Genomic DNA, 20,852 nt, shown 5'->3' with positions numbered 1-20,852 from the left:
GACAGAGCAGACAACTAACAAATCTAGATGAATTACAAATATAATGCAAGATTACAAAATAATCAACAAACACAATGTCAAAGAAAACTGCAATATTACACAAAGACAAAACAAAACCAAAAACAGAATTCATAACAAATATACAAAAGTGTATTAAAAAAACAACAGAAAGTTTAAACAAATAAAAAAGGAACCAATCAAAAACATAAGAGCATGTCTTTCAGAGAGGGAAGGAAAGGAGTACTGCTTGAAGGAAACTTATATAGACGTGTGGAGCATGCTTAAACTCTAAATAAATGGTGGCTGAAAATCTTCTGGTGTAATGAGACACCAGTGCCATCCACCATGGCACCCTCAATGAGTAATTCAAAAATTATACACAGTCATGTAATTGTATAAGCCTGGGCTGGTTTTGATAAATCATTAAAGACTTTCTGTGGTGTCATTTCAGTTGTGCTTCTGCTTTCAAAAATGTTCATATATTGCCAAGCAACTCCTGCAGCAAGCATAACTTTCATCTTTGCTTGTCAGGAACACAAGTCTGAATAATGTACTGTGTGTACTTTATTTGAATTTTGGTTTTTGATCACTTTCTATATTTTTCAGTGAGTGCTAACTGCAGTTTGGTTGTGACAGGTGTGAAGCAGGCAATGTGGTGTACATTTTTGTGCAGCTTGTAATATTGGCACAATTGCACTGCACAAAGAAAGCAGAATATACAGCAAAGTTTGACTAAACAAAGAAAACACTTTAAGAGAGATTTAGCACTTAAACAACCAACAAAATTAGTATATTAGGAAAAAGAATTAATTGGTTGACTTGTGTTCTCTTTGTGGTTTTGACCCTGTTATGATTATGAGTAGTTTGTTAAATTTCCACAGGCTTAATATATTTTTCTTTTGGTACTTTGATTTTGTTATTCAACAACATACAATTCAATTTCACTTTCATTTTTTTACATTCACTTTGCTTTTTACCTTGTTATTTTATTCACTATATTTTGAAATTACAAAGATGCCATTTTCTTTCCTAGTCGGCCACTGCAGATTGTTGTCAGGGGACACAGCATGAGATATTATCTGCATGTGGATATTTAACCTGGCACTGCATGAGTATCGTCTTCAAAGTTTTCAGATAATCTAAAACAAAATCTTAGTGAGAAATGCTTTCGTTTGTACAGTTTTGAATACTTCTGGCTAATTACTGGAGACTTTGATTTTTGGTTTATATTCTTGGTTCTAATGCCTGATTATCTTTTCTGACCCCACTTGTTTTTTGGTTAATGGTGTCATCTTCTGGTCTTATACTGCTTTCCAGCAACCTGAAAATGTCCATCCTGTGGCAATACAATACCATGATGAAAGAAAAATAATGATTAGCATTTAAGGATGACTAAATGTACCCACTATGCGCCTGCTGACTCTTAAAACAAGAACATGTTATGCTTACTACTGATGTGCCTTTCCAACTCATTCATGGTTTTTATTTAGTCAGCTCCTCTCTTTCCACTCTCATATCTTTAACTTTGTTTTCCATCTCTTTTTTGGCTTTGCCCAATTACTTCAGGAACAATAAAATTTCTCATTGAATCTCATCTAAATATTTCTTGTTTTCCCTTTTAATATTCCAGACCCTGGCTGAATAACAGTCATTTTTCCCAACTTGCCAATGGCTGCACATAATATCCCAAAAGACGTACAGTACTGTATCCTCAGAAAACAGTTCTCCAAATCATTAAACATTTAAAGTCCTACTTCAACCCTGTTTTTATTGAAGGGTCAAACAAAAGTTGTAGGCCACTATTACAGGCAGACAAAATAAATATAACCTTCCTGGATCCACACTCCAAACCAAGCCTGACAAAGTCGATCTAATATGGTGTTTGGTATGAAAAAAGCACTACATAAAATAAAGATTGCTTTGGGGTAATCTCGCTTTTATTAATTTTGCTTTCACTACCCTTCATTTATGAAGTGCTCCACTCAGATTTTATTTTAATTTAATATTTAAAAAAAAACAGAATATCTGTCTGTATGTTATGCTAACAATATTTTCAACCACATTTATACCAAAGAACCATGAATTCTGCCAGAGTTTTCTTGCTCCTGGAGTTTTCTGTTTTCCTCTCCTCTAGTTCCAAATGTTGCCTTTTTTCCCATACTGTTTAGTAAATCTCACAGGTATATTTACCCTGCAATGGACTGCTGTTTCTTGATTGGCACCCTGTGCGTGTGGCATATCCTCTGACCCCTGTGTCTTTGAACTGATCTTAGGGGCAATGAGAATGGTCTGTCCTGCTATTGACTGTACAGGTTCTGTGTGTTTATTATATATATACTGTATATATATATTATATATATATATAAATATATATATATATATATTTAGTGGTAAGCGGCCCGGACGCAGACAGGCAGACATTGTTAATAGACCCAACACATGTTTATTTACAACTATTATTTACAAGTGAAACACTTGCAATCCCACTATTACCCCAAGGTCCAGACCTTTCCAAATGCCTTCTTCACCGCCTCCACTCCTCTCCACCAAGCTCTGTCCATCTCCTCTTCCGACTCCAGCCACTGAATTGAGGGAGGCGGCCCCTATTATAATCACCCGGATGTGCTCCAGGTGCCTCCCGATAATCTTCTGCCGGCACTCCCCAGTGTGGCGGAAGTACTGGCTGCGCACCCGGAAGTGCTGAGGACCAGGGCTTTCCAGGCATCGGGGCGCCCCCTGGCGGTGACCATGGGCCCCTATAGGATTGAGTATCCAAGCTCAGTTCCTGTGGTCCCCAAAGCCACCAGGGCGGTCACCCCCTTGTGGCCTGGAGGAGGCGTAATCCCTCCTACGGTCCTTCTGGGTGCCACCCCCAGCCGTTTACCACTATATATATATATATATATATATATATATATATATATATATATATATATATATATATATATATATTACATTCATGGCATTCGTAGTCTGAATCACAATCTGATTGTATGGGTGGTTACTTGCCAGGTAACCACCCATACAATCAGATTGTGATTCAGACTACAAATGCCATGAATGTAATTACCCCGATCTACATATGGTCAAATAAACGAACCACTCGCCATAGCGCAACGTTAGGGGCTTCGCCTCTGGTGCTGACGTTCGATTCCCGAGAGGGGATGCAGTGAGTGTGTACGCCTGATGAGCCCAGAATTAGGGCGAAACACGTGTCACGTACTCTTTGCATTAATTGACAGTAAACTGTTTTCAACCATTCTATATCTATATATATATATATATATATATATATATATAGTACACACACACTGGAACACTGCATGATTTCATAGTTTTTCTTTTATCATTTATTTATGAATATTTGTGAATACTTTTAACTTGTCTTCCAGGAGGAGCGCTATATAAGAGCAGAACTTAGCTGCAAATGCATGCAATTATGGGTAATTGTCTACACTTTCTTTATTATTCTCCTAAATTCAACAATTTGCTTGTAATTACTGTCACTTACTTCAAGCATGTGTCAGAATTCTGACATTTAAAGACAAAAAAAAGTTTTTAAAGCTTAGGTAAAAATATCACTAAAAGGTTATGTAATTCAGAGAAAATAAATGGATAAATGTTAAAGTAAAAAATCCCATTTATTTCTTGGTAAAGTTTGTCTGCAAGAAATGCTGAAAATTCAACTGTTCACTATATCAGAATTTTGTAACTCTTGTCCTTATGTGGATAAACTATTGTTACAAACTTACCTGGAGTCCTTCTATGGCCAGTTTGAGGATGGTTGGGGTTAACTTGGACGCTTGTTTGAAAGAAAAGTTGCTCCAGTCTATTATTAATATAAAACCATTGATCTGTAGTTCAGGGTCTTCAATGAGGACTTCCAAAGAGAGTAGAATTGCCCGCAGGATATCAACGAAGGAGTTCCTGGGAAGACAGACAAAGAGCACTATGGTGAGATCACCGCAGTACGTAATATATACAGTATATGTGAATTATAGCAGACGCTGTGACAGTCTGGGTTAGCTGCAGCTGCCATGACCCTGTTAAACCCAAAACTGCTGATAGCCATGACTGGGATGAGCTGGGCAATGAGGACACCGAACATACAAGGGTTGGTGCAAACATACAGAGTGTTTTTATATACACAACAACTATGAGTTTAAAAAAATGCAAAAATGCAGTGCTTCTTGAATAAATAAGTCAATAAATATTCACTAAACAGTGTTGAAAACCACAATAAAAAAATAATCCAATAAATAACTGAAATCGGGGCGGCACGGTGGCGCAGTGGTAGCGCTGCTGCCTCGCAGTTAGGAGACCCGGGTTCGCTTCCCAGGCCCACCCTGCGTGGAGTTTGCATGTTCTCCCCGTGTCTGCGTGGGTTTCCTTCGGGCGACCGGTTTCCTCCCACAGTCCAAAGACATGCAGGTTAGGTGGATTGGTGATTCTAAATTGGCCCTAGTGTGTGCTTGGTGTGTGGGTGTGTTTGTGTGTGTCCTGCGGTGGGTTGGCACCCTGCCCAGGATTGGTTCCCTGCCTTGTGCCCTGTGTTGGCTGGGATTGGCTCCAGCAGACCCCCGTGACCCTATGTTCGGATTCAGCGGGTTGGAAAATGGATGGATGGATGGATGGATAACTGAAATCTAACTTGGAAAGGTAAACTCTCACATGCTCATCTTTCTGTCTCTGTTTCTGGTCCTTGCTAGGACCCAAGGGCATCTCCCGAATGTAGCCCACCACATCCCTCCATCAGTGGACCTGAACTGTCACTGTGTCACTGTAGTCCGTGAAGCTGCCACCTCCATCAGTGTCCAGAGCTCCTCCAGGACGCTGCCACGTCAGGACCCCATCCTTCATCCTGCTCCTGGAGTCTCTTTCCCCTCCTTACCAGCTATGCCTTTTTAAATAATCAGCCAACGAGAGTCCCTCTGCCTTCCAGTGCTCTTCTAGCCCAACGCCATACTAAACTGAAATCTGCTCAGCAGTTTGATCCTGCCCAATTCATCCTTCCCCATTTACCTTTCCTAAACCCCACCGATCACTTTCGCTTTCACATTTGCTTTAGTTTGGTTTCATTTTTTTTCTCTCACCCCTGCACTTACCCCATTCCCTTTTATCCTCAACACCACACCACAATTAGCTGGTGCCCCCAAACCCCCACAATCGCTTGCTGCACTGCTGCCGGCCGGCAACCATTAATTAAAGCTGTCACGTGCGCACTCTGTAGTAACACATGAGACAGTGCTGTGTGCCACCACTCAAAGGATTAAGCAATTAAAACCATTAGTATCTCTCCTGCACTTTTCTTTTATCTAAATTGAAACTCTCTCACTACAAATGCATTCCAAGCTTTCCAAATATTCAGGTTAGAAAATGTATTACTTGGTGAGTGTAAATTATTCTTGTAGGAGTGATTTTGATATGCAAATGAGAATGTTGTCAAAGACTGGTGCCCTGGCCAAAGTCACTTCCTACCTTGCACCCAGGATGGAGTAGTACCCAGACAGGCATGGGCTCCTGACCACTTGAGCTGGACACGCAGGCTAGAAGATGAATTCATAGGAAGACATATGGGTTGCTTAATGACTGTGTGAGTATAGGCATATCATCTATATATATAAAATCCCTATGTGCGTCCAGGTGTCCGTGTGTGGGTGTTTTCTGGTGAAGTGCGCATGCGCGTGGCACGGTGCTATGCGCGATATTACTGTCAGAGAAAGTTAGAGGCGTTTTACGGAAATACAAACCAGTATTACTGCGAGAGGAAATTAAAGATACACAATACAGTGACGCATATTACAGCCACATACAAGCCAGTATTACTGTCAGAGGAGATTAAAGGCATATTACCGACGCGCACGCCTGTATTACCGCCAGAGAAAATTAAAGGTATATTACGGATTTACAAGCCAGTGGACATACAAGACGGTATCCTTCAATAAGGGCGCGCACAAAAAGGAGAGCCTCAAAAGGACGACCTCAATTGGGCGCAGCGAATAAAGGCGCGCGTAAATAAAGATCTGCACCTGTTGCTCTTCACAAATTCCAGAGCCATTTGAACTAAATTATCTACGCGCCCTTATTGAATAGAGCCGTATAAGACAATATTACTGTCACAGAAAATTAAAGACACACAATACACGGCGGTAGCCCACGAAGAACGGTCAGCTCAGCAAGTAAACATCAACAAAAGAAAGGCTGAAAGAAAGAAAAATACGACCAACAAAAAGAATGAGGTCAAAGTCCCTTGCCATTTAATATAGACTGTTCCTACTAATGTTTATGCACTACTGTTCTAGCGCCCGTTATTGTAACAGGCTAAATGACTAGTATAGATATATTTTCTCATGTACTCTATTATTTGCACTAATTAGATGATAAACAGCATTTTGTTGTATGTCTACAATGACAATAAAGCTGAATCTAATCTAATCTAATACATGACCATCACCCCCTCTAGGCTTGTTTTTTGCCTTGGACCCAATACTGCTAGGATAAACACCAGCTCCCTGCCACCAGAAATGTAATAAGTGGGTTAGGAAATAGACAGATGGACAGAAAATGTAATAGTTGTACTACATACTGAAGCCTTCTGAAGAAGTTTTGGAAAAAAAAACACATCAGACTGTTCTTTTACAATAATAAAAGTGTGAGCATGGCTTTTCAAATTATCTTTGAATTAGAATTAAGATTTTGCCAATGCTTTTCCCTATGGTGCCCTACTGCCACTTTTAAACAGGTGTCTCAATTACTGATGATATTTTTGTTTCGATTGTGAAGTTTCACTTGTGAATGTTCTTTTACTCTTTTTATTAAAAGAATACTCCTCCCATAAATTATAACTGTTCTATTTGTTATTCCCCCTGCTGTCATGATTTGGTTTTGTATTTAATAAAGCTTTTATTTGTACTCATCTTTTACTTTTCTTTTTCCCATTAGGAGTTTTGATTATTGCAGAATGCACTTCTGTGCTCTAATTTTAAATTTTAACAATGTTGCCACATGTTAATTTCCATCCATCCATTGTCCAACCCGCTGAATCCGAACACAGGGTCACGGGGGTCTGCTGGAGCCAATCCCAGCCAACACAGGGCACAAGGCAGGGAACCAATCCCGGGCAGGGTGCCAACCCACCGCAGACATGTTAATTTTAACGTGTTTTCTTGACGCCCTGTTGTATCTCATGGGAGTCACCATTTTGTGTTGAAGTTGCAATGTTGTCACTGTGGAATCAACAAGAAGGATGTGGTGTATGACGTCACTAACACGATGGTGTAAAGGTCAGCACTGTGTAGGTCCTGGTGTCCAAGTTTGGCTAAATAAACAAAAACCTCTTCATTAGTGTGTGCTTGGTGTTCGATTTTCTGGTATAAAAGACTCCAGTTTTTGATTTCTGACTTTGATTTGTTGGCTACAATTCTTGTTTTAAGTGAAAAAAGGACAGACTTACAGTTACTAAATTTAGACTTGTATCATGTTTACTGCTTTCATCTTCTGGCTGTGCTACTTTTCTCTGGTATGTTTTTCTGCTGTCACATGTGTGCGCACAGGGGACAGCTGCGGGGCTCTAGTGACTGTAATTCTACCTCTGCTCCAGGGGCTGGCGCTGTGTCCTAGTGCATTTCTCTTCCTCCCTCAGCAGACCGGGGGATTGACTGCTATAACACCTCTGACATCACGTCCGGTGTCCATCCACCTGGACCTGCCTCTTCCTGCAGGGAGGATTGAAAACCAGAAGCTCTCTCAGTTTGAAATGGCATCTGAAAAGAGGTTTACAGAACTTTTTGCATATCTTATTGTTTAGCAACAAACCTTTAATTATATGGGGTCACCAGGCTCTTTATCATTGTCTTGTCTGTAGTGATGGAAAAATGTTTAATCTCAAGCTTTCGTGAAGAAGGTAGAAACAAATATTCTTAAATAATAGAAACAATATCAAAATGTCCATTAAAAACTCTCAAATTACTCATGTGTAATTCAAATGTCAGATATCCAGTCATATGCTCACAACATTCAAAAAATATTTTTTTAATAGAATATTGCTAAATAAACCTTTTCCACTAAATTCTGTCATGCATGGCAGTAAAGTGCACTCAGAAAAGATCAAGCTTCTGAAATGAAGACCCGACTCTCTCCTAAATCATTGGCCATTAAGCCACAACTGCAGCACTTCTGGGTAATTCGATGTCAGTTTATGAAGCTGCACTGCTGAGTTGACCTTCAGAAAAGCACAAATATGGGGCATCCATTCCACACAATAAGATTTTCGCTTGCTTTTCTTAACTTAATCACTAATTGCCCCTCTCCTGGACCACACTCTGCAATGTTGATATCACATGATTTGCCATGGTAGCCAGTGAATGAGCTATTAGAGGGCAGGACTCAGAGGTTGGTCTTCAATTCAAAAGCTCAGTCATCTTGAGGGTGTTCATTGTCAAGTGTGAGAGACTTGTGTGCAAATTGTTCATTTAATAATCTTTTAGCAGAAATAAATGTATTTTGGATGTTATTAACATGTGACAAGGTCACTGGCTTTTGAATGATGAACACAAGTAATATGAGATTTTTTTAAGGATGTTACGATATTGTTTGCTGTTGTTCGAGACTCCAATTGGTTCAAAATGCGGCTGCAAGGCTTTTAACTGGAAGCAGCAGAAGCCAACACATTACACCGATTTTAAAAACCCTACACTGGCTGCCGGTTAGCTTCAGAATTGATTTTAAGATAATCCTCTTAACCTATAAGGCACTAAATGGTCTAGCCCCTGCCTACTTGAGTGTCTTGCTCCATCGTCACAATCCCCCTCGTGTTCTTAGATCCGCAGATCAGCTGCTCCTAACCGTTCCCAAGGCACATTTTAAAGCTCGTGGTGAAAGGGCTTTTTCTGTCTGTGCACCTAGGCTCTGGAACTCCTTACCTTTAGTGGTTAGGCAAGCCGCTTCAGTCGCCACATTCAAATCAAACCTAAAAACTCACTTCTTCACATTGGCTTTTAATTCTTAACCTGTCTTATTTCCACTTGCTTTTTGCTATTTCTCTGTTTTATTGGGTCCCCTGACCTGTTTTTTAGTGTCTCTGTTTTAATTCTCTCAATGTTTGTTTTTAATATTTTGCTTTTAGTCTTGCTTGTTTTAACTGTACAGTGCTTCGGTCAGTTGTAATGCTGTGTTTTTAAGCGCTTAACAAATAAAAATGGTATGGTATGTTCAAGTCAGATGCCCATTGAAGCTTATTGTGTCATAATTCTGTATCTCTGCACTGAAGATGTGAATTTACATTTTTTCCTTGGCCCTTATTTTAATCAACACTGGGTGAGTATTAGAAGCAAAAATGATGGGGTATTCCTTTAAGTAAAAATCTTTAATAAGTGTCATTTCTGTAATTTCCTCCCTAGTGTCCAGTACTGTCTAGATTAAGTGTTTACTTCTTACAGACCTAACACTGCCTTAGGATGACTCATTCAAAGAATGAACAAAAATGGTATGATGGTAAGACTGATTATTTAACATTTATACCATTTTAATCAATACATCAAGACTTTAATAGATAGATAGATAGATAGATAGATAGATAGATAGATAGATAGATAGATAGATAGATAGATAGATAGATAGATAGATAGATAGATAGATGCATACTTAATGCATACGTAAGTAAAGATTTACATAACTAAATCATAGCATGTACACAAATAACAAATAAAAATCAAACCTAACAGAAATTACATAAAAACATGAAAAATATACTCTCAAAAACAATAATAAAACGAACCCTGGCTGAAACATAACATAGACTCTGGTTACTTGAGATATAATAATGTACCAAAGTGGATTAAGAAAACAAATGGATTGGCGTTACAGCATATCAATGTGAAGAATTTTATGTGGGAATTCCATTTATGCCTGAATATTTCTAGTGATTCATGGCACAGTGGCACAAGGGTTAGACAGATAGATTATAGTTATTGATCTTTACGGAGAAATTGACTTGCTCCAGCAGAAACACAGAAGAGAAAGTGCACATGTCATTTTTCAAGATGATAAAAATAAGTGAAAGCCAGTGGAGAATACAGCCACCCAGAACTGTACACACAATACAATAATCCCAGTCTAAAACATTCTCCCTATGCCAATATGTCCGTGTCACACGTGTGCACAGCTGAAGCCTCAAGTGACAGCAATTCTACCACCACTCCAGGGGTTCCTGTATTCTGATGTCTTTCTCTCTTCCTCCCTCTACAGACCGGTTGATCGATGGCTAGAACTCCTTTGACATCACTTCCGGTGGTGTCTGTCCACCTGGACCTGCCTGAAGGGCCCAAAACCGGAAGCTCCACCATATTAGGACAGTTCGGTCTTGAATTCATGTTGTGATGGATGGCCAGGGTCCTTGCCCCACCGGGAGTTCTGGAGAAGCAGGGGACTGGGAGAGGGGCAATTTCTTCCTCAGGACGCAAGAGGGGAGCCATTCTGGATAGTGTGTAAGCCATGGAGCTGGAAGGATCAACAATGTGGTGAGTAAGGAGTAAGGAGCCTTGGACTGCAGCATTTCCACCACACCAGGGAGTGCTTCTGGGATATCATCAGGGAGCACATCTGGGTGCATTATATAAGGGGCCGCCTCACTCCATTCGGAAAGCCGGAGTTGGGTGGAAGAGGACAGAGCTTGCAGGAGAGCAGTGGAGGCAGTGAAAAAAAGAAAGATAAAGAAAGATAAGGACTGAGGTATTGAGTGTTGGTGTTGTGTGCGCAGAAAAGTAAAAATAAAACAGTGTATGTTTTGGGCGACATTCTGAGTCCGTCTGCCTGTGTCCGGGGGTCATCTTCCACAACATCTACAAAAACTTTTCCATTTTGGCAACGCATTTTTTTTCTTTTCACCATGAAACAATACATTGCTGATTCAACATTAATAAGCAGTGTTCATCAAATGTCCAGTGTATTGCTTGTTCTTTAGCATTAGATTAGATTAAATAAAGTTTATTAATCCCAAGGGGGAATTCATATGCATACAGTAGCAGAAACATAAAAAACAAGGATACAGACTCACAGGACAAATAAAACAGCCAATCAATCAATCGATATGTAAATAAAAATAAGTAAATAAATGCATATTCTTCAGATATTTCAAAATGGCATTACAAAATAAACTTAACGAGTTCCCCGGGAGGATGCAATAACATGCCTGATAGCATTGTGCAGAAAAAAACCCCAGAAGCACTTCTTAGCACACTGTGGTGGAATGAGCCTGTGGCTAAAGGTGCTCCAGTCATTGTGCTTCTTTTGAGCTGAAGTTGATTCCACAGGAGACCACAGCGTAGAACGCCACACTGGCTACTATGGATTGATAGAACATTTCCAGCAGCTTGCTGCACACATCAAAAGATCTGAGTTTCCTCAGCAAGTGAAGTCTGCTCTGGCCCTTCTTATACAGCACCACTGTGTTGTTAGACCAGTCCAGTTTGTTGTTTATATGAACCCCCAGGTACTTCCACATTCTCCCACTTGGTGACTGGTCTCAGAGGCTCCTTGGGACACCTAATGTCCACCACCTGCTCCTTTATCTTACTGATGTTGAGATGCAGGTTGTTGTCCCAGCACCATAAGACAAATCCCTCCATGACTTTCCTGTACTCTGACTCATCTACATTATTAATGCAACCTATGACGAGTCATCTGAAAATGTCTATAGATGGCAACCGCTGATATTGTGCTGGAAGTCTGTTGTATAGAGGGTGAACAGGGAGGGAGACAGGACAGTTCACTGAGGTGCTCCAGTGTTACACACCACCATTTCTGACAAACAGACTCTCATCTACACAAACTGCTGCCTGTTGGTCATGTAGTCCATGACCAGGAGATTGTGGGGGCATCAACATTCAAAACCTTGAGCTTTACTCCCAGTCAATGAGGCGGAATGGTGGTAAAAGCACTAGAAAAGTTAAAGAACATGATACTGAGTGTGGTGCCATCTTTGTCCAAGTGGGAGTGGGCTCTGTGGAGAATGTTAATGACAACATCCTCCATACCTAAATGTGTCTGATAGTGTTGTGATGTAAGATTTTGCATATAAGTTGATAAATATTTTGTATGTCTTTATTTGTAACTTAGGCAAAGCAATGTCATATTAGTGTTACATTAGTGAGAAGCATTCATGTTTACAACCTCCAAACCCCCCCACGCAAGGACTGAGTCTCTTTGAATTTTACGGCAGGATTTGGGGGAAATGCCTGAAACAAGTTTGGTAAATGTTTCTCTGAAGTTTCTCAACTCCCACACAAAGCCAGACTGCCAAACTGCCAAGCTTTACCTTAACATATGGTTTTGGGGGATGGCAGGTGTGAAGGTGTTCTATTACCCCATTGGTCTGAAGTATGGCTGTTTGGAATTGGCTTGTGTCAAAAGCCTTTAAGTACTATGACGTCCTATTGGCTCTAGGGGTTGGACAGAAAATCTATAAATTTGCTTGCTTACCTCACACTCTCTCTCTTACCAAATGATGAAGGAGCATCTCACACCATGAACTGAAAAGGACAATACAATGATGAGCACAGCTCGGCAGCCATATTGAGACAGGCGTGCGGCCTGTTGTGAAGAAAACTGACCACCAATGATGCCTTAACTAGAGATATTTTTAAGTAACTAGCAAGTCTGTGTGCCGCTTGAACTACACATTACCATTTATCAGGTTGTATGGTTGTCAATATTCAAATGTACTTTGCATATTGTTATTATTTATGAATATTATCAATAATACATTGTTTAAATTGTAACTAAACTCCTGCTTGTCTTTTACTACACCTAATTGCCTGAAGTTATAAATGTAGAAGGGAAAGTGGGGAGAAGTTATATACTATAATACCTTATAAACAGTGGTAAGTCTGTGAGATCTGAGGCATTCTGACAAAGGCTACATATTAATAATACAATAGGGGAAAGTAGAGTAAAATATTTCTCTACCAAGACAAAACAGATATGCAAACTGCAGAGAAACCAGATGTTCTGAAAAACAGGGGCTGTAGCTGTTTTAGAACCAGCCTCTCAAAGGTCTTCATGATGTATGAAGTTGTACCACTCTTAGAACTAGCGAGATTATAATATGCGCTGCTCTCCTAGAGCAGCAGCAAAGGAAAAAATAATAATCCGGGGCACGAGTGACACTACTTTCCTACTACACCACCCCAAGTACAGAGACACACCAGTGAATGCAGGGTTAAGTAAAAAATGATTATTGGAAGAAGATACACACACTTACTGTAAAAAAAAAACTCAATATACATAATATCGTGCTGCAGCGCTTCTCTCCCAACAAAAATCACGGCACAAAACACTTAAACGCATATGCTACTAATACAGAAGTTTGAGCAAGAGAAAAAAAATAATGTATTCGTAGTCCTTTAAATATTCTCTGTACGGAATGACTATTTCAGTCTGCAGTGGGGAATGAGGCGCCGAACTACACCTCCTAACGTACAGATCAACAGTTCCTTGTGCTGGCCTGTCAGGTCCTCTCCCAAAGACCTTCACTAGAAAATAAAAATAATTCATCCTGAAATGAACCCGGGTTCACATGACATTTTCCATGAGGTGTCAATCCTTTCCCTCTTGCCTTTTTCTGTGATGGCGTCCTCTTCTCTCTTGGCTCTGCACTTCTCCTCTTCACCCATTTACATACTGTTGGCTCCTCCCCGTACAGTCTGTTGGGCCCCCAAGCCAGGTACTCCCCTCCCACTGTACAATTGGCCGGCCTTACAAATTAAGCCATTCCACTAATAACAGGAATGGGGAAAGGTACAAATTCACAGTGACACACGCATATTCCAGACAACCGTTACAAAGTAAGAGCAACTGGTCTGAAGTCCTTGGGATTACTGGAATGACCTTTCTTTGGCACTGGGACCACATAGGATGTTTTCCACAGATGAGGAAACTTTTATAAATTCAGGGAAAGGGAGAATAAGGTGCTGAAGGACCCCACAGAGTTGATTAGCACATGTTTCAGTACCCTAGGGTTGATTGCATCCGGCCCTGCAGACTTGTTTATGCAGAGTTTTCCCAGCGCTCTCCTCACTTTATCAGCTGAGGCACAAAGTCCAGAGAGTGGAGATGTCATTGTGAGGGAAGGTTGTGCAGGGTGCAGATGGCAATTGGGATTCTAGAACTTCCTCAGCTCGCTCACAGAGGCTGTCAGTGTTGGGAGAGGGCTGGACTGACAAGAATGAGTCAAACCTGTTGAAGATCTGGTTCAGCTTCCTGATCTGGTTCAGTTCAGTGCCTTCCTTTATGTGTGTGACACTCACTGTTAATATTGTGCAAATGTTGTAAATAGTTTGTTCTTGCACATCCCGAGGAAGTTATAGTGTGTTGTCATTCTGAATCAGCTCTTATATTGTGTATTTTACATCTGATGCTGAGCAGATGGCGCTGCTGTTCTTCTTGTTCTTCAGTTTGCACTTGTGGTTCAGTGGCTCTATATTCAAGCTGACCCCTCACTTTGGTAAGTACGGCAATGTCCTGATATCTCATTGTTTCTCATTCATCAGTGAAATGGCTCCTGCTTTTTGCATAACAGTGAGCCGAGGTCGCGGATCATTTTTTTCGTGGCATAAACACTTGTCTGATTATTCTGTGCAATGAGCTTTACTGTCAGCCAATGTTGTTGATGTTCTTTCCTTGTCATCCATGGGATATAGCCATGCCACCGCCATGAGGTGAACATGTCCCAAAGTTCAATTACGTGACTGAGGTACCCTGCACATCCAATTCATGGGTCATGTTATGTGTATCATGGCATAAGCTCTTGATTAAGACCAAGATCAAGGTTCAGGGCCTAGTGGTATGCAAGTTTTTATTTAATAGACGCCGCTTAGAATTTTATATACATAAATAGATAATGGGTTAGGGAGAAGAGAGTCATGATGGGAGAGAGCTATACAGTCTGTTGGATGTCTCATGGCCCAGTCTGTGTATGTGATTGAAATTTGTATGTTCTACTCCTGTCTGTGTGGCTTTTCTCCAGGTATCTCCCTATATAAATTGTCATAGTGTGTGTGTGTGTCGATGGACCAGCAGCATGTCCAGAGTTCATTTCTGCCTTGCACACAATGTTTCTGGAATAGCTTCAATTCTGATTCTGATTCTGCGTATATGAATGAATGAATGCAGAGGCCTAGTTTCTGTAGATAAAAGGGAAATGAACCTAATTCAAAAGTCAATTACGTGTTAATGCAGTTGACCTTTCAAATAAACTTATACAAATCACTTTTGCAAATACAGCTTTTTTTCCAGTGTGCAGAATGAGATTCCTGTACTTGGTCTCCTTTTTTTCAGTGTCCATAAACTTTTCCTTATAAACAAGTAGATGAGGTAAGCAGATTTTCTTCTTGCACACCATGAATAATACTGCAGGTCTCTGACTCTTTGTTTCATTTCCTTCATGAACGGTAACCTGCTGTGTGTTGATAACATTTTAATATGAGCAAGCCTGCATGCTAGGCACTTTATCACCATTTTCTTCAGACTCCATTGAGTTCTATTCATGATGTCTGTAAGAGTTTACAAATGTTAATGCTGCTTAAGTTTACTTTCATGATTTTGTCATTAAATGCCTGCATTTCAAATGAACAAGCTTGAATGTGAAGTTTCAATAAAAGAATTCTTTTTTCGTACTCACATACTAATTGTTCAGTCATACCAGACAACTTTGTCCATTTTTGTTCATGTGGCGAGTAACATCTTGCATGATGTTCATTTTCTGCATTCACTCTTCTCACATGGTTATGGGGGGATGGAGCCATGCAGGGACCAGTTTCTAATGAATTGCCAGTCCATCAAAGGGCACCCTCATGTTCCCTTCACTGAAACTGTGCAAAATTAGTCACCAATCAATCTAATCTACACTACTTTAGGTATCGGTGAGAAACCAGACTACCCAGAGAAAACGCTGGGAGAACAGGCAAAAGACGACAAAGATGGTGACCTAGTGGCAAAAGGAAAGCAGACTGTTGGCATTGCTTACTTACTGTGCCACCTGCATTTTGCATAGTTTTTTCCAAATGTTATATTATTAACCCTTATTTGGCTCTCAATTAGAACACCACTGGTTCTCAAGTTTAGTCCCAGAGGTCCCCAGGAGCTGCACATTTTCATCCTAAACAAGATCTCCTTTAAATTGGAATCCAGCATTCATTAGGCAATCTGTAACTTCCCAGTTTGTACTTTTAAATCCAGAAATTGCAAACTAGTTATGCCAAATCTTTACTTAATGAAGCAGGAATATGTGTGTTAGATTCATAGGAATTCATTATTTTACTTTTAAATATTGTGATGGACAGCCGGCGTTTCAGTCCGGCCAGGACACTACATCCCCCGGGACGCTAGATGGCAGCTCCCCTGGATGGAAATGGTTCCTTGGATTCCGAGTCCGTCTCTTCAGCCCTGTTGGGTGCCGTGGGTGCCGCCAGGGGGAGGTCACCAAGAACCCGGGGACTTTTACGATTACGCTACCCCGGAAGTACTTCGGGGTCACGAGGACGGAAGCCTGCAGTACTTCCAGGACAAAGGAAGATGTGGTGTTGACCCAGAGAAGAAATACTTCCGGGTCATAGACTTTAAAAGGACTGTGGGAAACCCCAGCAGACCGAGCTGAGTTGGGAGGGTGTGGAACGGAGCTGCTGGGAGTTGGAGGATGGTGATTATTTATTGTATTATTGAGTATTGAGAATTGTGGAGTGTGCGGTGCTTTGTACACTTTATTGAAGAGAATATTATTAAAGAATCTTCTGGTGCTTTTAAACGTGTGTCCTGGACGTCTGTCTGGTGGGTTCAATGGGGCACTACAGAGCGCTTATTCCACAACATCTTGTCCTTTTCAGTTTTCAGTTAATGTATGATATTACTGACTAATAAGCAGATAACTGAGTAACACTAAAACAGCTGCCCTTTAGCATTCAGTGTTATTTGTGTTGGAGTCAACTAAGCTTGCCATTAAGTGGTAGAAACAATCAAAAGTGAAAACACCACAGAAAAAGTAAAGTAAAAAGAAAAATGAGTTAAACAAGTAAATATGTGGTAAAATTGCAAATGCAGTGCCTTCAGAAAGTATTCAAACCTCCTCACTTCTTTCACATTTTGCTACAGCCAATTTTTTCTCCACATCAAGTAACACTCAATACCCCAGAATGACTAAATGAACACAGGATTTTAGATTTTTTTAGAGAAAAGCCAAGCAAAATGACACCTTTTATTGGCTAACTAGAAAGATTACAATATGCAAGCTTTCGAGGCAACTCAGGCCCCTTCTTCAGGCAAGATGTAGATTTTTTTGAAATTCTTTAAAAACTAGGAGGCTTCGCCCCTGCTCGCTTCTCTCGCCAACCCCCGTGTTTGGTTTTCCGGATACACACTTTTAAGATTGTTTTTTCTTTGAATTGTTGCTATTTCATTAGTTTTCACTTTTATTTCAGAACTTCTGTAAAAACAATATTTGTAATCTTGCGAGTCCCAATATGCTGAATCTTTTTAATGAGGTCAGGATAAGTTTCTCTGTTTGGAATTTCAGCACAGACAAAACAATCTACATCATCAGCATTTAATAATTTTTTTTTACAAAGTAACAAAGTAAGCAGAGTTCTGCATTGGACTCCTGTCTGTAAAGTCGTGCTATTTTCCTCTCACAGTTCCAAAAGTACATGGGGTTACCAAGGTGATACCCCAGCTTTTGTCTAGGTTTTTGTACAAGGGCTAGACAGAACGTTTTTGACTTCTGGGGTGGATTTAGGTTTTTAAAAAAGCAGACAGATAAATATATATACATTAACAAAGTAACCAATAAATGCATGTGTGGTAAACTCCGTTTTTGAAATTCTCAAGATTCTTTATTTGTCACATGTATAGTTATACAGGACAACACGCAGTGAAATGCATCCTGATCCGCTTATCAAAAACTGTGCAAAGTTAGAAGAATATCAGTTAGATTAATAAAAAGTCATAGACTGAAAGATAACAGTATAGTAGAACATAATAAATAAGTAAAATTATGTGAATAAAGTAGAATTAAGTGTTAAGGTGCAATAGTGTAGTAATTATTGTGCAAAACCAAAGTTAGACTGGTGCATAGTTAAATGAGGCAGTTTGTTTGTTTGCGCTACTGCGATCTTTACTTTTTTTATATTTTCTAATTTTCCTACTTTCATATCCTTTAACTTTCTCCACATGTGTATAGTGCCAACGTTTTTTTTTTTGTTTTGTTTTTTTTGAGCCTTTCTAATTTCCCTGGTTTCATAGTCTCTAACCTGCTCTGCACGTGTTTAGCACCAACGTTTGTAAATATCTCTATGAAGTTCTACTTTGTCATTTTACTCACTGTCATTTAATTCTGAGCCGGATTGGACGTGCTTTTTTTTCAATTCCACTTGTTCCGGGCTGATAATTACTTTCCTTATTTTCTGAATTTGCACCTTGATTATTCTTTTTTGATCTTTTTTCTGTCCAACGCATCTGAGTCTCTTTTCTCAGCGCTTTTCTTTCTTCTTCGTTTAATCGTCGATGTTTCATTTCTACCTTCTTCATTTCATTTCTACCCTATACATTTCTACCGTATTGACCTTATACACTTTATATGCACTGAAAGCCCTGGAGCTGTGTGTGCTGCATGACTGCCTTTACACTACTGATTTGTTTTTCTTTTTTGATTTTGCTTGTAAGTAGGGTGTGTCTTGCAAGACTCTCGTTCTATGTTCCCGTGAGACGCACCGTGGCAGGTCTCTTTCGTCTCGCGGGTCTTTAAATTATCTTCCGAGAAAGATCACGTATCGTAGACTATCAGGACAGGGAACAGGATTTCTTTTTATAATAGATAGATATCATCATTGTGGACTACCTGATTTATCTTATCATGTGCACATTCTAAATGTGTTCAATGACTTTAAAAGAGAAGATAACTGCTTAAAACCAATACATTTTTATATCAATGCCACATGAATTACTGAATATCAAATTTTATTTTACACAAACACTTTAAAGCTGCCTGTGTGGGACTGGTGCCTGCGGAGGTACTGTTTCTGCCCTGTGCCTGATGACTGCTGAGATACGCCTCAGATGCCCAGCCACCCTGCCTTGGATAAGCAGGTTAGGAAAGCAGAGGAACAGTGGACTTTAAAGTTGATTTTATAGAGACACGCTTTTCAAATGAGTTTTTTTTGAAAATTACTTTATCAGGTTTATGATGTTTGCACTAAATCAGCGCATGGAGACAATAGCTGGTTAATAACACTTACTCAGCCAGTAACATTTTCACTGCACCATTTAAATATCTTCCTTGCACTTTTATTCAAATTTTAGTGTTTATGCTAATACACTAACAAGCATTATTTTGGTTTAAAAAACAAGGTACAATACACATTTATTATTGCTGATTTATTAGGAATCAACAGCACAGTTTCAGTAACCCGGTTAATTAAGAGTCTCTGAGATTATGAGTGTCTGTTAACACATTGCATGTCCTATGATTGGAGAGATTTACGTTGTTTTAAACACTGACAAATATCTGGTTAATGCGGAAATTTATTTTAATGTGGAATAATGTGTAGTCGGACGTCTGTGAGTTTGCCACTCTGACTGATGGCCAATCCTATCTTGTGTTAGTGCGGCACCGACTCCTTGTGACCATTTGAAAATGTATGGTTGGATGGACAGCTGCAGCCATGCTCTCAATAAAGCGAGGATAAATGCAAAACTTCAGTTCTTTCAGAGCAGCTGAGTATGACTCTGTATTAAAAAGCAACTTGTTAAACATAACTTACAATTGATTGTTTACTACATCGCACTTCCATAGCCTTGTGAACTGGTATTCCCAAAGCACAGAAATCCACAAAAAAATGGCCGCTGAAGGGGGAAATCCCAAAAACCCTGGCTAGACACGAAAAGGGCCTCACAGAATTGTTGTAAAGTAAAAGTCTAATATCACAAAAATGCTCTTTAATGACCATGAAGCTCTATGGAGTGCAAAGACAAAAGGATGTACCCTAAATAATAAGGCAATGCAAAGCAACCCAAGTCCCAATGCAGTAAGCCAAAAACGAAGTCAGACAAAGCCAGAGAATCAAAAAAGCACAGTAGCATGCAAGAATCGTGGATTTTGTCTAATTCTATAATGCCATCAAAGAGGCAGTAATGAAAGCCTTTTCTCCTTCAAAGTATAGTAATAATCTCCTGCCTTATTTATACTAAAAATGCAGGATTTTTAAGTAATAAACACAAGATGAAATTTAAGTCTTATCTTTCTCTCTTTCTACCTCTCCTTGATGCTAGCGCTTGCTGCTTCTGAATTTCTTTGTGCTCTCTCCCATGCCTCATGTGAATCTACAAGTTGAGAGCCACTGTTGCTGTCCATTCCTTTAACAGCCAGGTGCAATATATTGTTACCCTACATATTGCAGTCAGTCGTCTCAGGAGGAAGGTACCATATAGTCAGCAAGTGTTAAATTAACATTTAAAGTGTATATTTCATTATTATATACAGATGTAGCTGGTAAAAGTGTTCCTGACTTAAAATAGGTTCTACTGTGCTACGAAATCTTCAGGGACTGTTGGTCCTGGATTACTGGTAGATTGACAGTAATTAGAATTAACTGGAAGAGACAGCAAGTCATAGAGAGAGAGAATTTTGAGCAGGATTTCTTTTCCATGGCGTGGCCAAGTGGGAGTTGTGTTGTAGAATTCTCCCCCCTTTCAAATTCTGTATGTGCTGTATGTATGTTTTCTGCCCAGTAATAGAATGAAAGGTTAATTTGTACCATGCCACACTCCTCTTTGGTCTTTATAAAACTATTTTTTTAATGTGTGGTCAT

The 20,852-nt window shown here is 39.8% G+C and overlaps 1 protein-coding gene across 1 annotated transcript in view; it reads right to left on the bottom strand.

Moving 5' to 3' along the window:
* Positions 1-20,852, bottom strand: part of LOC114653900 (clavesin-1) — a 182,807-nt gene that overhangs the window by 104,894 nt on the left and 57,061 nt on the right. The window contains exon 2 of the mRNA XM_028804452.2: positions 3,753-3,927. Coding sequence (XP_028660285.1) covers positions 3,753-3,927 — 175 coding nt within the window. The remainder of the gene's footprint in view (positions 1-3,752; positions 3,928-20,852) is intronic.

The sequence above is a fragment of the Erpetoichthys calabaricus genome, chromosome 6, assembly GCF_900747795.2.
Source record: "Erpetoichthys calabaricus chromosome 6, fErpCal1.3, whole genome shotgun sequence".
In the NCBI taxonomy this organism is placed as follows: Eukaryota; Metazoa; Chordata; class Cladistia; order Polypteriformes; family Polypteridae; genus Erpetoichthys; species Erpetoichthys calabaricus.
This window is presented reverse-complemented; position numbering and strand designations above follow the sequence as displayed.